This window comes from Cheilinus undulatus, linkage group 15, assembly GCF_018320785.1.
Source record: "Cheilinus undulatus linkage group 15, ASM1832078v1, whole genome shotgun sequence".
NCBI classification, from domain to species: Eukaryota; Metazoa; Chordata; class Actinopteri; order Labriformes; family Labridae; genus Cheilinus; species Cheilinus undulatus.
Genome location: NC_054879.1, coordinates 42,862,981 through 42,880,576, shown reverse-complemented (window position 1 = coordinate 42,880,576; position 17,596 = coordinate 42,862,981). Strand labels below are relative to the sequence as shown.

The 17,596-nt window shown below is 37.6% G+C and overlaps 1 protein-coding gene across 3 annotated transcripts in view; it reads left to right on the top strand.

Annotated features, from left to right (window-relative positions):
* Positions 1-17,596, top strand: part of zak (sterile alpha motif and leucine zipper containing kinase AZK) — a 38,058-nt gene that overhangs the window by 5,717 nt on the left and 14,745 nt on the right. For all 3 annotated transcript variants that reach the window (XM_041807106.1, XM_041807108.1, XM_041807109.1), the window contains 8 exons: positions 4,136-4,237; positions 5,733-5,798; positions 5,905-5,933; positions 6,337-6,474; positions 9,615-9,701; positions 13,548-13,622; positions 13,721-13,827; positions 17,188-17,323. In XM_041807106.1, the coding sequence (XP_041663040.1) occupies positions 4,136-4,237; positions 5,733-5,798; positions 5,905-5,933; positions 6,337-6,474; positions 9,615-9,701; positions 13,548-13,622; positions 13,721-13,827; positions 17,188-17,323 (740 nt within the window). The remainder of the gene's footprint in view (positions 1-4,135; positions 4,238-5,732; positions 5,799-5,904; positions 5,934-6,336; positions 6,475-9,614; positions 9,702-13,547; positions 13,623-13,720; positions 13,828-17,187; positions 17,324-17,596) is intronic.

Genomic DNA, 17,596 nt, shown 5'->3' with positions numbered 1-17,596 from the left:
GACAATCATCCCTTGATGTGCATAGTTTCCCAGAATGCCTTTGAGCAATGGACAGATTTGCACCATGATTTTTTAGCTTATGCATTAGCCCTCCTACTGTAACACAATGTGATCTATCCATGTACTTATCTATCTATTGTGTAGGTAAAATAAAACATGGCAAAAACTAAGCTATAAAATTTAGCCGAAACCTTTCAGCTTTATGATACATTTTGGAGTCTTTCTTTCTTCCTGTTTAAAATGCCACTGCAGCTTTCTGACTAGATGGGTTAAAGGGTTGAGACTGGGATGAATAAGCAATATTAGGTAGTGTCTTTTAATTGTAATTGCTCAAATTATGAACCTGTTGTATTGTAAAGAATCTATCTGTCAGGCATTGGCAGGTAAATGTTGTTGCTGTATGATAGGAAATTCAATATACAGCCACAGTTAATATAATCCTACAGATAACACAAATCTAAGGGGCAATAAATTAAGACGTCATGAACCTTTAAATAAAGAAAAAAACTTGATAACAAGGTGCAACTTTATATTGGGAAAGAATAAGATTTGAAGTGGTTTTAATGCTGATTTGAAAATAGTCAGATATTCCTGTGGTGGGCTTCTATTTGAAAAGTACATATCAGTTTGATTTCATCAACACAAAAATTCAATATCTCTCTGCAAAAGTGTGTCTTCTTTGAATGAACTGGGGCAGACAAAGGGCTCTGTTATTTGAATAAGTGACACAAACACCTGAACTGTATTTCAGTTTGCAAAACATCCAAATTATATGGTGTTAAAGATATTCAGACAAAATCAGAGTCGATGCCTGAAAAAATTTCTCACTTCTTACCCAATAGATATTATTCCCCAAATAAAACCCCCTTTGCTGCCAAGATTATGTAGTTACACCCAAAGTAAGTGGAAGCTGTCAAGATAAGTGAAACTCTCTCAGGATTCAGTCTACTCTGTCTAAAGTTTTCTTGCAGATTTGAATCATATAACTGAAGTCAAATTCACAACAAAGGGCACCTGGGCAGCCCCTGCTGTATTTTGCAGTTGTCAAAAGGAAAACGCTTTGTTGTCAAGGAGCATGTTGGCGTCTCTATTTATCAAAGCAGAACCTAATTAAAAGAAGATACAGGAAAGAAGTTTACGGCTATCCTGACCTTGCTGTGTCCACATTCATCAGCTGGGTTATAAATTTCCTCCGGCTGTTGACATACAGCATCAGGACAGGTAGTTTTCTCCCCCTAACAGCCAATAACTGCATCCTATTTGAGAGATGCTTATGTCTCTGCTAACCTGCACAATTAACATCATCTCCAATCTTCAATAACTTAATGATTTGGGGTGTATTATTGTTTTGGGTGCAGGAATATTGTTAGGCTTGTATTCCCATATAGGCAGATTGAGCTTTTGTGTAACACTGGAGTAAACTACTCTGTGTAAGATGTTAAAGTGAAAGTGCAAGAGACACTTGTTGTGTTGTCTAAGGAATGTGGTTAAACATATTTACATACATTCCCAAAGCAGTTCAAAGTGCTGTAAAACCTAACATTTCTAACACTAAAAGCATTAAAGGAAAGCAAGAAAGGCATTTCAATAAATTAAAATATAAGCTGTAAAAGTGAGGAAAATGGCAAAAAATGGACTTAAAAAACAAAAAATGTTAAAAAATCCTCATCTGTCTCCTTCCTGTATGCCTTCCTGATAGACACAGGTTCCACTACTGGTCTTACTAATATTTAGATTTAGATTTAGATTTAGACCATCAGAAAGTTAACAGTCAGTTAAATGCTGTTTTTTGTTCATTGTGAGGTAAATTTACCAAATTTATCAGCCGCAGTGGTCTATGGATCATTTAATGTATCATAACAGGGATTTGAGCTTGAAAACAGACTTTATCTCTTTTCTGGCACAGAACCAGGCAGCTGTGCTCCGATCATAAGGTCAATGTAAGGTCAAGGGGCAGGCTGATAACATGAGTGCTGTCCATAGACCAGGCTTATTAAAATAGCGGCCTGGGGGCCACATGCAGCCCAGAACCAACCCCCAAGTGGCCCAGCCTGTGGTTATGCCAGAGATGTGGAGGGCAAGCTGTTTCGTAGTTTTTCCATAACTTCCCACAGTATTTCAGACCGTGAATGCAGCACTCAGCGTAGCCTAGCAACAGTCTACCTACCTACCTACCTACCTATGTTGTTTTGAAGCGTGGCTAGCGATGCTGACAGAGGTAGGCCCAAGATACCGTGTATAAAACATGTCTTTTCAACTGCAGCTATACAGTAACTTTGCAAATTTGGTTTTATGCACTTTAAGATATGCCTGGTTAAGATGTGACCAAAGTTATTATTTAAAAATTTCATTTTATTTGTTCATTCTATTCAATTTATTTTTATTCAAGTAAAAAAAAAAAAATTCTATTACATCAGGTTATGTTCAAAAACAGCACTGTTGTTGTGTTTTTATGCACTTTTTGATGTGCTTTTGTCATGTTGCCAAATTTAAAAGGGAGACTATGAATAAAAAGTCCATATTTTCATCAAATTGATCTGTACTGATTTGAAGGTTGACATTACCAGCAGCTTACTGGGCGTCAAACACATAGACATAATATTCTTAGATGTCGCAACATAATATACGTAGACGCTGCATTTGCCAGTGGGCCGTACATCAACACTGCCGCTATTTTGCCAGAGGCATTCCTGGGCAACATACCTCACTCCTGTGCTGTGTGGGGCTGACAAGATCGCGTGAAATAACATTTCAAACAATAACAAAACCCTTCATCCCCTATATAGTTGCATTTGTTTATGGAACGGTCTTGCCTCTGGCAATATGGCAGATATGTTGACGTACAGCGGCAGCGGTCAACACAATGAGGCACCTACGTATATAATGTCTATGGCCAAACATGTCTGGCCCAGCTACATTTCTTGATTTTAAAACTTGGCCCAGTTGAATTTGTAATTGAATAGCCCTGCCATGGACTGTAAAAAGAACTGGACAAAGGCTGTCTCAACCGAACTTTGGATCAACCTAACAGCCCGCCCACTAACTTGACTTCTTCTCAGCTATCTAGCATTCTGGTTGACAGAAAGGTAGCTTCTGTCTATCAAGCTATCTGTCAGTCAAATGAGACGCACCAATCAGTGCGCAGTGAGGTTTTTCTTTAATATAGTCGAAATGATTGTGGTACAAAAAAAATCACCCCCCTACAGTGAGAGGACATGAAGACATTAGCTAATTTCATGATTTTGAAGCGTAATTTTATAAACTTAGAGTTGTTTTATCTGACTGAAATTTTTTTTATTAGCAATTTACTTTTGCACATTATTAATTATGTTTAAATGTGTGTTGAGTCCATCAAAAAGCAGACAGAATATGCAGCTATGGTTAGCACATTGCATGTCTGCTGTCAGATGGCTTTTGCTGCAAGTCATGTGAAATCATACAAAACTCTGACTCATACCAATACAACCCTAATAAATCTGTGTATTTTATGAATGTTAATTAGACTCCTGTCTTGGTGCCTTGAATGTTTACATTACTATCTTGTATTATGATGAGGTTATTGTGCACAAACAGAGGTTTCCTGCCATTTAACTAGTGAAATAGGGCCTGTTTATTTTCAGTTCTGACCCTACATGTTAGTCTCTGTCTACATAGTATCAGAAAAATGTTGATTTACCTGTCCTAAATAGTTTATCTCTCTAAAAATATATTTATCTCTATGTCTTGACAGTCTCTTGGTGTTGAATTATAAAAGGCTAAGTGATTCTCCAGACCCATAAATGTGTCTGAAAAGTGCAAAAGCTTCAGAACACTGTCCACCCCTTTGTTTTATTTTAGATAGATTTGATAACATGTTGGCTCCTGAGGGCTACCCACAGTGTCCAGTTACACTGTGATAAAATGTGCTCATCCACAGCGACTCGAGCAATCTGTAAACACGACTCCATCAGCAGCCGCCCAGGACACATCTGGCAGAATATCAACTTTCAATTGTTTTCACGTAATGCGCTCACATTCTGTGCTCAGACGTGCAATGTAGCATCTCAGGAGGACAGTTTTGTCACCGTCAACATTACACTGTCACACTCTGTCAGTCACTCACAATAATACAAAGTGTAATCTCATTTCTCCACAGAGTATGCCAGTGGTGGATCGCTCTATGATTACCTGGCCAGTGAGGAGAGTGAGGAGATGGACATGGGGCAGATCATGACGTGGGCTGCAGAGATTGCTAGAGGTAAATGTGATAGCGATATATTTTCATAATTATTTTAGTAATTAACAGTTAAGTCATCCTTATTGAAAAATATATGAGATGAGGAACCAAATAATAATGGCATATTAAATCGCAATTGCAATACTGGGGACAAAAAAATCGCGATTAGATTATTTTCACAAATTGTTCAGCCCTAAACTGGACCATCTTTCTCACGTATTGAATCTGGCTCGCCATCTGCTGTGTCACCTAGCTCAGGAACAGTCTCAGACTCAGACAAATAAATTATAAATTCTTAAATAAATTTTTATTTTACAAATAAAAATGAACCTGCATGTCACAGGGGAAAACTATATCTCTCATTACTTAATGTACAATAATTCTCTTAATCACTTTTAGTAGCTTTAAATCTCTTTCTCCATCTTAACTCAATTTACTGGTAAAATTAATTAAATGTCTTCTTAACATGAAGTTTACGTTTTATCTTATGAATTTACACAATAACACATGAATTAAAACTGTATATTAATCGCATTATAATATTTTTGCACTCCGTGAAAAAAAAAAAAAATCCTTTTTCTGTTACATCGCACAAATCTCTCTTCAGATTTATTTTCAGTTTCTGTTTAGCATGAGGTAAAATCATTAGTTCTACCTGGTGCTAGGGCGCCATCTAGTGTCCATTTTTGATATAGCTACAAAAAACAATGTTATATTTCCTTTTTATGTGGTTTACGTTAAAAAAGTACATAATTACACAGGGACATACATGCATCTTTTTAAAACTCCATTTTCCCAAGACAGAATGAAAATTTTGGTAATTTCTCAAGAAATTTCCTCATCATCTTGGGAAAAACAGATTTATTTTTCAAAGAAAATGAGAAATAATAAGTTAAGTTAAGCTTCGCTAAAATGTACTCGTCATCATAGAGAGCAAAAAACCTCAAAGTTTCAAGTCTGTGTGTCTCCTTAGGGCTTCCTTATATAGGTTTGTTTTGGCCACATTTTTCTTTCCTGAACTACTGGGAAAGTTTTCACAACCCACGTTTGAGTCATGGCCCACCACTGATCTAAAACATGTAAACACACTAAGATGTGTGATAAACACTAAAAATGGCATGTCTTCTTCATCCTTGCTGACTGATGCTGTCCTCATTTGCTGCTGTCAACTGATAAACGCTTCTTCTGGGCTTCAGCCCAGCTTTAGTTTTTGCAGGGAGCAAACATACCGTATAATGTGAAATATAAATCACCACAAGATGAGATTGTTACAACCATGTTGCTCAAATTTTCTAAACCTTTTCACTAAAGGCAGCTCAATGTCTTTGCAGTTTATAGCTATTTCAAAAGTTGTTTGCGATATTTCAAACAGGATGGTGTAACCTACTTCCTACTTGGAGCATTATCAGCTGAAGGACGAGTTATTTTCTCATGTCATTTACCATAGCCACTAGTTTACTTGTAGACATATTCCCAGTGAGCGTCCTCTGAAATTCTTTTCATTTTTCATCTTTAGGAATGCATTATTTACACTCTGAGGCCCCTGTTAAAGTGATCCACAGAGACTTAAAGTCCAGAAATGGTGAGAGATTCATTTCCATCTGTTTTTTTTCTTGCATTCTAACTAATTTGTTTGCATAGAAATGTGAAACATTCTTGGATAAAACATAAACTCCTTTCTCTTTCAGTTGTTTTGGCAGCAGACAAGGTTTTAAAGGTAAGATATTAAAAGCCTGTTGAGTTTTGATAAATGTGCAAGCTTTAATCAGCTGTAAGTGTTTGAACAGCTGATATTATCAACCTTTTATTTCAGATTTACAAAGCAGCCTGAGCATGAAACTGTTGCATATAATTTACCTACAGTACATGGACACAAGAGGGCAGTGAATAACTTAGCATGCTTAAGAAACCACTGACAGCATTACCAGTGGCCTTCTCTGTAGGGGTAGACATGAGATGTAGTTAAAATGTTCAATATAAACAGTTCTATATATTTTATTTGCAACAGTGTGAGTAAGCAATTCAAATTATACATACTGTGGATTAGTATGTCATTGTAAGGAGTGTGACTGTTGTTGCTGATCTAACGTTTTGTTTTTCTTGCTCTTTTTTTCCTTTAGATCTGTGATTTTGGAGCATCCAAGTTCCTGACCCACACAACACACATGTCCTTGGTGGGCACATTCCCCTGGATGGCTCCAGAGGTGATCCAGAGTCTGCCTGTGTCTGAGACCTGTGACACTTTCTCGTATGGTGTGGTGAGTGACGACAAGGAAGACACAGGAGGGCAATGCTCTCATAATTCTAAAGCAGTTTTTCATTTTTAAGTCTAGGGGTCATGTTGAATACAGTGCAGAAAATGTGCAAAGGTAAAATATGTTGTGGTATTTAAGGTATGTTATTTAAACAATCCCAACAGACCTTAAAAATTGGCTTAATGTTTGGCCCACTTTACAGAAATCCATCCGTCAGCCAGTTTTAGTGAATACGATGCATGATAAACACATACTCATCAGTCTGTTCTTGATTGATGTCTGTTTTCAGTGTCAACTTTCTACTTCAGGCACTTTTCTCAATCACCCCTACTAAGGACTTTACGCCTTTAACAGTGAGATCAGTTCCTAGATCAGCCACAAGGGGGTGATTGAGATATTTCAGATAATTTAGTTGCATATTCCTGGATCTCTCATGTTGTCTAGCACTGAGTTTGATGCTAAAATTCTGTGTTTTGATAATGATGCAGGAAATAGATCTGTGAAGATTCTCAGATGGGGAAATGGTACTCTCAAAGAGCCTTATGTGGGAAATTGAAGCGAAAAACTTCAGCTTTAATCAAGATAACAATAATAAGTGCGAGTTTACCATGCCACTTTAGAGAGACACTCTCCTGCTTCTCATTTTAGAAGTCGCCAGGTTGAAGGTTTTATCTTCTAAGCTTCATACTAATCAACTTGTAAAGAAGTTAAAGCTGTGGCAGGATTTTTATTTTAGGAATAAGTCTTGTTTTTCATTTGAAGCAAAGAAAAGCCTTGTTTATGCCACTTTGATGCCTTCGATTGAATATGGTGATCTTCTGTACATGCATGCTTCTTCTCAATGCCTTAAATCTTTAGATACTGTGTATCATGAGGGGCTAAGGTTAATAATGAACCTTAAGTCCTTGACTCATCACTGTAACCTATATGATCAATTTGTTTTGGCTTCTTTGACCACATTTAGGCTAAATCACTGGCATATCCTTATTTATAAGGCTTTACTAAATCTGCTTCCATCATACTTGTGTTATTTTATTTATGTCAAAAGTTCTGAAAGGTCCAGTCTTCTCTCTTTGACTCAGTCACAAAATGTACTGTTGCTCTCTTTTCCCAAAGTTAGTCTTGAAATGGGTGAAAGGAGTTTCAGGTAAGCTGCTTCTGCAGCCTGGAATCTTTTTCAGGAAACCTTGAGGTCTTGAGGAGCTGGTCTCCTTTAGTCTTTTTAAAGGTAGATTGAAAGCATTGGAGGATGATATATCAGGATGTAGATGTTTTGACTGATAACCTTCTGATCTGTGATTCAGATTCGGTATCTCTGTTATTGTAATTGCTTTGTTTTTTATGTCTCTGTCTTTGACTGTGCTGCTGCCTGTCTTGGCCAGGACATTCTTGTAAATGACATTTTTAATCTCAATGAGGTTTTTCCTGGTTCAGTAAAGTCAAATAATAATAATAATTTAAACATCAATAAAAAGCTTAAACTAGAGCTTGCAATATTTTTGCCCTTTGAAAATTTCTGAATTTGATAATCCTCTGGGGGCCGCATCAGAAGCCGTGGGGGCCCTGACGTGGCCCCCGGGCCTCCAGTTGATAATCACTGCACTAGTGGTTAAGTCATCCCCCATGTGTGCAATCGGGCCGGGTTTAAGTCCAGCCTGTGGCTCCTTTCTGGCGTCTCTACCTCACTCTCTCATTCTTGTTTCTGATTCTATCCACTCTCCTCCTCTGTCAATAAAGGCATGAAAAAGAACTACTGTCATTGAGGGCAAAGCTTTCTTCAATCTCCCCTTGAATTTGTAGTGTTGCACTTGATTATGAACCTTTAAAATGACAGGAAAAGTTGTGTAATGAATGAGAAAGAGGAGAGTTAAAGAAAAAGTTGTACTCAGTGTCCTAGCTCAGTGCCAGTGTTGTGCCGATTGATTGGATAGAGTAATTTTAAATGACCAGAAAAACATTTCTAGTTGCTTATGTCAGAATTTTTAAAGTATAAAATAACTTAAAGCTTGTCAGGAAAACAGAGCGGACTTTTGTAAGACAAACTTTATGACCACTCCAACATACATTTTCTGTTATTTTGCTGATTTTTTTTGTGTTTCAGTACAGGAAAGAATGACTGACAACATGTTTTTAAGATTTTAAAAGATTCCTAAAACTGAACAAATGTAAGATTGTAAAATGTAAGAACAAAACTGGTAAAAACGTCTTCCAAGCTAAGAAAAACGACTGTCAGTCAGTCAGCCTGAACCACTGATATTTTCATTTCTGCATTTCCTTTTTCTGCTTAAGTGGACAGCAGCTGTGAGTTTGGCCTTTGCAGAAGCATAGCCTTTCACAAACCCAGTGTCTTTCTTTTTCTCAAAACTTCTGCAAAGTTTACATCATCTAGAAAGACGTCCTAGAAGCTGTCTCTAAACGAAAAGCATAACCAATTACACTTTTTATGTTTAAGAATCCTAATTCTATTTAGGAGTAAATTACTGAGGCATAATGCCAGTGAAATAACATCCATTACTGTACGATTTGCAAAGTTAGCTGACAATGTTTATGATTGCAATGAGGGGCTTTTCTGTCAGAGGTATAGCAATATGATTTGAAATTTAAGTGTGCAGTTTCCTCTCAGACACTTCTCTGAGGAGCTGATCTCTATAGTAAAATGCATACATGAAATGAGAGGCAGCTGGCAAGTGCAGAAATTCAAAACTATGGTACACATGGTGCAAACAGCTTTTAGGTTTCAGAAAAATGTCTCTCCTCTGCCTTTTCATGATCTAATTTTCTGAGATGTCTACGCAGGTAGTTATTTCTGCTGAATACCAGCTGAAAAGAGCCTAAATTATCAAGGTACTATTCTTATTGTACTGCAGAAATCACAGCAGCCATTGGAAATCTCAAATGAGTCTTTTTATCTACTTTATCTTTAGCATCAATAACAAAAAAAACGATAAAATGGGTTCTAAATGTTAATTTGTATATGAATATACATGCTATATAAATACAAGGTACTCAAATCCTCCACAGTATTTGTTTTGACGGTTTGTATTGTAGATGTTAAGCACATTAACAGATCATTCCCGTGCATGCAAGTGCATCATTTAAGATTGTGTTTGTTTACTGACCTTGGCTCTTGACTTCTGTTACAGGTGTTGTGGGAAATGCTCACCCGTGAGATACCCTTCAAAGGACTTGAAGGTTTACAGGTGGCTTGGCTCGTGGTGGAGAAAAATGAGGTACTGGGGTGTGAAATGACTGTATAGGTGTAGTTCTGACTCTTGAAGCAAGAGAATTTTATTCAAATACATCATACTGATTAAATATGTTGTTTACTTGTGTATTACACAATGGTGAAAAATGCATTTAAAATAATTTTAACAATCCAGCATCCTCAATAGCACAGTGACTGCTTAAACATGTTTTTAGAATAGAACTGTTATTATACATTGAGTAATATTGATGTTGATGATACTGAGAGACTGAGGAATATCATATTCATGTACAGTGAACATGAAGCTACAGCCAGCTTATTAGCTCAGTGTTCCTAAGCATCTATTTCCTCATTCAGCTAAACCCTCATTTAAATTTCATTTAACAGACTAAAGATGAGAAAAGACTTAAAAAACAGTAAAATTCCTCACAGGATCGTTATGTTAGCAGGTGTGTTCTGAGCCTGATAGACTCACTACAGGGTGGCTAACATTTAAAGCTAACATCGCCAGTCTTTTTTCCCCTTTAAAGATTAATACCATGCTTTGATATGTGGCCTTTTTCCCCTTTGGCTTAGTAGTTGTATGTGAGTTCAACCCTCAACAGCCTCATACAAGTTTATTTGCATTTCCTGCTTAAAAAACTGTCATCCCGGTTGCTGTTCCTACTATTTGCTAATATTTATATTATATATATATATATATATATATATATATATATTCATATTTATTGGGAAACAGGAAGCTCAAACAGGAAGTCAGCAGCAATTATCTGAAGCGACAGCAACCTCTAGTTGTGGGAACAGGTCCACTGTTTTCCCGCAGAATTGGGCTTTTTTTTTAATGAACTGCCACAGGTAGATTTTTTTGTCCGCTAGTTGAGCAGGCCAAAGCAGAATGAATGGCTTTATTTACCCTCAAATGCAACTTCTCCTGCAGAGAAGCAGGAAAACAACCAAAGATCTGCTGTGCCACACCGGCACATAGACATACAGGAGCAGCACACCTGCCATACTAACATTAACGGTACATTACTATTGTGACATAATCGTTTTTGTGAATCATGCTTTAAATGCTTATATTATCATTGTTACTTATTTTACTGTTGTATGTTATATTTTATTCTACAATGCAATGTCTGGCAAAGGGACTACCCATGAAAATTAGTCTCTGGGCTAACTCGGGTACATTTAAATTTGTTTGAATATTGATTAATGTACACTGTCCCTTTTCAAATAAATTAATTAATTAAATTTAAAGAACTTGAAAAAGCAATATGTGTGGCGTGGCAGAGGTTTTAATGAGATTATGTTGAATTTCAGCGTTGGGCTGGTTTTGGGCTAGTTTTTATCAGCCATTGGGCTAGATTATTCATCCAGACCTGGCAACCCTGTGTGGGATCTTCACTGCACTTTAAAAGAGCATTACAGTACGGCCTGGGATGTCGATATCCCGGATGTTTATAGAAAATGATAGGTAATTAGTTTAACCGACTTGTGAATCTTGCGCTTCCTAATTTGATAAACGGATTTAACCATTTAACCGCACGCGTCCCTAATTAGCACAGAAACTGTTAACAGGCTGCAGTGGTGGGGCATATTTATTCAAATGAATAGACTTCAACACAGGTATTCACAGGAGACCTAGTTAGATGAAATTATATGTCCACTTAAGTTTTGCATGTGGTGTTCTCATGTGCTTAATGAACTGGCATAACGGAAACAATTTGAGTTTCAGTTCTAAGTATTGAGCTTAGTCATTGATTAAAAACCAACAGATGTATATACATGGTCTGCAAAAACATTCAATACTAGGTTAGTGTTAACACTGATACAGTTTGTATTTAGGCTGATCGAGAAAATAAAATCAGATGCACCTGAATTCAGAAGCTGAAAATTAGTTCCACTTTCTGTTTGACTTTTTTTAAGTTAGTGTGGTTTAACAGGTGCTTGCCCTGATAAAAATGTTTAGCATGCACTGTAAAGTCCTGGGGCCTCATTCACTAACCGTTCTTTAAAGGAAATTTGTTCTTAAAACTCTTTCACGTGTTTGTTAGGATTCTGATATTAACCAAAGTTTCCTTCTCTCTGAAATGTTCTCAGCCAAGAACGAAATCTAATTATTAATTTGTTAACACTCAAATATGCTGGATTAAGAAAGACAAAACATTTTTTCTAATCAATTTGGCACTTTTATATTGTTGATTAAAATACACAAATACATTTATAAAATGTGATGAGCTTTTAATGTAACCATGTAGTGTTGACCTTAACTATAAAATTTAAGTTCTTTATTATAAGTGAAGCACTTCGTTAAGATTTTTTAAAAAATTGAACACTTCTTTAAAACAATAACACCTACCGTCACATACAGTGCCTATAAAAACTATTCACTCTCTTGGATATTTTACTGTTTTATTTACTTTATACATCAATCACTGTATGTAGTGTAAAAAAAGTGACTACATAAATATTCACCTCCTTTAAGTCAGTATTTATAGATGCACTTTTGAGGGTCTGTGTGGATAGGTCTCAATCAGTCTTGCACATCTGGACGCTGCAATTTAACTTCGTTCTGCTTTTTGAAAACAAGTATCTGGTGTGAACAGCCTTTTTCAGGTCCAGCCAGAAATTCTCTATGGGTCTGGGTTTTGACTCGGCCACTCCAGAACATTCACCTTGTTGTCTTTAAACCATTTCTGTGTAGCTTTCACTATTTGCTTTGGGTCATTGTCTTGAAGGGAAAAGAAATCTTCCCCCAAGCTGTAGTTCGCTTGCAGGCTGAATATGATGGTCCCACAGGATTTTCCTACACTTTGCCATATTCATTTTACCGTCTACCTTTGCAAGCCTTCCAGGGTTGGCTGCTGAGAAGCATCCCGACAACATGATGATGAAACCATTGTGCTTCACAGTGGGGATGGGGTTTTTGTGGTGATGTGCAGTGTTTAGCATCTTGTCTAATGGCCAAAAAGCACCATTTTGTCTCATTAGACCAAAGAACTTTCTTCCACTTGACCATGGAGTCTCCTACATGCCTTTTGGTGAACTCTAGTCCAGATTTAAGTATGCTCTCTCTCCCTTCTCAGCTGCTGAAGCTTGTAACTCCTTCAGAGTAGTCATAAGTGAGCATGCAAGAAGGAGACAAGTGAGAGAGACCACCAAGACACCTTATTGTGCGAGGATGGCCTGATCTGGGCAGATTTACACATGTGCCATATTCCTTCCATGTCTTGATGATGGATTTGACTGAAACACTGCAAACACAAGACACATTCACTGCAGTCAGGTGATCCCTGTTTCACCAATAATGAGACTAATAGCACCAGTTAGCTGGATGTCTGTTGAATTAGGTCAGTCACCTTAAAGGGGGTTAATATTTATGCTGTCATTTGTTTTACATGACATATTTTATTTAATTGTCTTTAATTGACTCGTGCAAGTCAACTCAACTTTTAGCCCTGCAGGCTCATGTCCTTATATGGGCATAAAAGAGGTGTGTCTCTGTGCTTAAGAGGAAAAATGTGCACAAGCTTCCAGCTCTTAAGGACTTTAAAAATATTGGTTCAAACAATTAGACTGTGTGAGAACACATCTTACCTCGGTACTTTCTTGAGGACAAATTTAAGAAAAGTATCATGAAGGTTTCGGTGAATGAAGCCGCTGAAGTCCTTCCATAACCACAGGGATAACACAACTTCTAAGCTAAGCGAAGATAACGTTGTTCTGGCTTGGTATTTACAGTATAGGTGTCCGAGTGGTGCATTCTTTAACTCTTAACAAGAAAACAAAGAAGCATATATTGAAAATATATTCCTTAAAACCCTCTGATGTGATGTCATTATTAACTGCAGCTCATCTTTGTGTGTTTCAGAGGTTAACCATCCCGAGTGGCTGCCCCGCCAGCTTCGCCGAGCTCATGAGGAGCTGCTGGGCAACAGATCCAAAAGTGAGTGATTAGCTGAGATTCAAAAGTATGCAAATAACCACCAAATGTATGCTTCCCTTTGAATCTCATGCAGAGCAAATGTTTGTATGTTGATTTAGCAAAGGCCAATGTTCAAGCAGATCCTCTCCACTCTGGAGTCCATGTCTCATGACAGCCAACTTCCTCAACAGTGCAACTCTTTCCTTCACAACAAGGCTGAATGGAGGTAATGAGATCAGCCCAGTAAACGTATTTATTACTGTCTTTTTCACCAACACACTGCCTCTGCCTAAGGAAATGTGCAACTGTTTTTGAAGAATGATGTGGAAATGTAGCTGACGGGGGCCATGAAACACAGAAAAGACTTGAGATTGTGCATATAGATCTTTAATAATTACTCTGATAGCTACATAAAGGCATAAAAACCTCAAAAGAATCCTCCATCTGGATATACTTCCTCTCTTTACCCATAAGGCCCTAAAAATAATCACCATCTTTTTCAAGTAGAAGTGTTTAATTGGGTTGTATGAGCAGCTGGAGGTTTGGTGATGTTCAGCACAGCCTGAGTCTCAGCTGTTACTTTATTCTCTGTCTGCCTCTCTGCAGGGCTTGTCTCTGCTCTGAGCTTTTTTCCTCAGAAGTTGTGCTGGTGGCATCATGTCCAGGCCGCCATCTGCAGGTGGAGCAGGTTGGAGGCTGATCTCACTGCTGCAAAACAGACACTGAAAATGTTTGACACGTGTAGCTTGTGCAGTTGGTTTGGACGAGTTAAGCTGGCTTTGAATGGAAGTGGAGTCTTGTGGGTTATCAGAAGCAGCTTCAGGACAGATGCCCACTCCCAGTCTCGTCGCACATGGACTCACAGACTTTGAGGAACTTTCCTGTTAAGTGTGTGAGTGCTTAGGACTGTCCCACTGTCTAATTTTCGTATTAATGAGGGCTTACAGTGCAATTATGTCCGCATATCTGCAGACTTTTCTATGGGACTTGTCCAGAGTTCAAACAATGTGGTGACATGGGCTTGCAAACATGATTACAGTACTTACATGCTAGTTTGCTGATGCCAAGCATGTAGAATGTGCACTCTCTGTTTAAGCGTGGTAGCATGCTTACAGATAAATCCCATCTAATTGATTAAAATGGCCTCTTTTCTCCGCTGTCTTATCTACTCTGCACTGCAGTGCAGTTTTTAAGGAAAGCATTGAGAGACTTGCAAATAGTTTGAGGTGGGAAGTGTCAGGGTGGGGTTATTTAAGGACCAGGAGGAATAAGAATGGGTTTTCCTGTCTGCTGCATGTGTTAGTGAACAAAAAGTGTAAGAGTTTTTCTGTATCGCTGCAGCTCAGCATGGTTTTTCCTGACACACTGTGCAGCTCCACCCGCTGAGAAAAACAAACGTCCCCAGCGTGAAGTGAACATGAGACATTGTCCTGTCCTTGGCATTCAGAGCTTCAGATGCAGACTAATCGCTTTCACAATGGCACTGGGCTGTTTACAGAAAAGTTGTTCTGTATTTTGTTATTATCCTTTTTGCCTCTACTTTCTACCAAAGCACTCTGGCTCTGATAAACATATCTTAAAGACCTTGTGATTTAAAGGAAAAGGCACTTTTTTAACCCTTAGAGCTCATGCGGCACGCACAACCCTTGTAAATTGCTTGGTAACTTTTGAACTGTAAGTCGTAGGCACCTACTTGTTTTTTCCTCTGAAACCTCTCGGTTGTGTCTTTTTAATGATGTTCTCCATGCTTTTGGAGCTCTTACAGAATGTTTTCTAGTGAGCCTGGAACATGGCTGACTCTCAGGCTGATTTTCTGGGGTCTTTAAAGATTAAATCCACACCAGTAACTCCAATATTGAACGTATTTTTATCCATTCATTTTTCAGTTGTTCCTGCAGTTAGCCAGTTAGCCCACTGCCATATTGTTTGTTTGTATCCCAGAATGCACTGTAACTGGGCTGTGACAACCAATGGGAAGCTGTTCCATTGTTTAGCTTTGCTTAAAAACACATGTGCACAGACTTATAAACTGAAGTTTGAATGACTCATGATAGAGAGACATAAACACAAGGAGGCTAATGTGTCCCTCAGAGTCACAGCACCTTAAATAATGACTCAAATTCCCAGAAGCACAAGTCCTTTTTTTTTTGTAAAAATGTGTTTTGAAGACTTTTTGTCACATAATTATTATTTTTAAGTCTTTAGTCCTAAAGAGATGGGAGAACAAGTTTGTGCAAAGAAACTCATAGTCATTAATGTTTACTGTGTTTGATACATAAAAATCAAACACAGAATGTTTAGAGCTTGACTGGGCACCACAGGGTTGATGTTCTACAAGCTTTTTCAGACAGAAATTCCAGGCGAGACCCAATATTAAAAAAATAGCTGTGAGCTCTGAAGGGTTAATATCTGCTCATCATTACTTGTTCTTTGAAAAGACCAAAACTTAAAACCTCACCGACCCACCATTAATGAATGGATAGACATTATATATTACATATATGTGATGGAGTGGCTGTCATTTTCCCTCAAAGTCCAACAGGAAAGATTTTACAGAATCTGGAGCAGATGGACCAAATATGTCAAACATATAAAACCAGACTGCACTTAATTTAGTTTGATTTATTTATTGTGATCATTTTCTAAAGATTAGGTATTCTGGCTGTTTTGCATTTTTTTAGATAGGAAGAACAGGAAACAGGGAAGAGAGTGAGGGAAGACATGCACCAAACGGACCGGGAATTGATCCAGCAATTACCTCCTGCTAAATTGGCACCTGTGATCCCCAAAATCTGACCCAGTTTATCTCAAGTAGGATGAAGTCCACAGGTTACTGAAGTCACAGAGTTCTGAAAGACAGACTTACAAATGATAATTTTTTTATTCTTTAAAAAAAAGATCTTGATTTTCAAGAAAAAAGTTATTTTACAAGAATGACATAAGACATGATTTTATTTTATTTATGAGGGAATAAAAACTATAATTTAAGGCTGTATGTTATTATGAAAGGGAATATCAGGAGATCAGGCATCCTACGATGTGAAATGAGAAACTTGGTGCGGTCTATGAATTTTTAATTTTGTAAAGGTTGCACTAATAAACGCCTTTTTATTTTAGTGCTGATAGCTGACTTCACTTCTGATACTCCCCTTTAACGTTGCATATAGATCATTCATGGCCTGAGATTACTTTTCTCATAATAATCTATTTTTATTGTTGTGATGGTACTGCTTAAGTCTAATCAACAGCTTTATTTCCATAACAGCATGACAGTATTGTCAAATAATTCAACTTTGTTCTTGTTATAATACTGATTTCTTTCTTCAGAAAGCTTAACCTGAAAATATTATAACATTTTTTTCAACTTGCTTTATTTTTATGTGTTAATTCTGAAAAAAACATCTTAATCCTGTATATCTCAGGTCTTTTTGTATTTTATAAGGCTCTATTCCTCTTTCTTTGTTGTACCTTAGATATGTCCAATAAATGCTCAGCCCTCATACATTTAAAAACCAGCGAGATGTTTTTATGAATGTAGAGATGATTAGGATAATGTGTACACTGCTGTATGTTCTTTATTCTGCAGGATTGAGATTGAGGCCACACTGGAGAGGCTGAAGAAGCTGGAGAGAGACCTGAGCACCAAAGAGCAGGAGCTGAAGGAGCGAGAGCGCCGTCTGAAGATGTGGGAACGCAAACTTATTGAACAGTCCAACAGTCCAGTGAGTTCCTCATTATTACCTCTCCACCTTGACCTACCTTCAAGGTCAACTTGGTCAAGGTCAACTTTATTACTAAAGCGCTTTCAAAACAGAGTTTGTACCAAAGTGCATCACAGGATAATTCAAACAGAATAAATCTAAAATCACCGAATGAAACATTGCAAAAGCATTTAAGACAAAGACAAATTCAAGTGCATGCCTATAAGTATGGAAGTACATATGGGGATACTACGTGCACGTGACTTACACTGCCATAGCTAAAAAGGACATCAA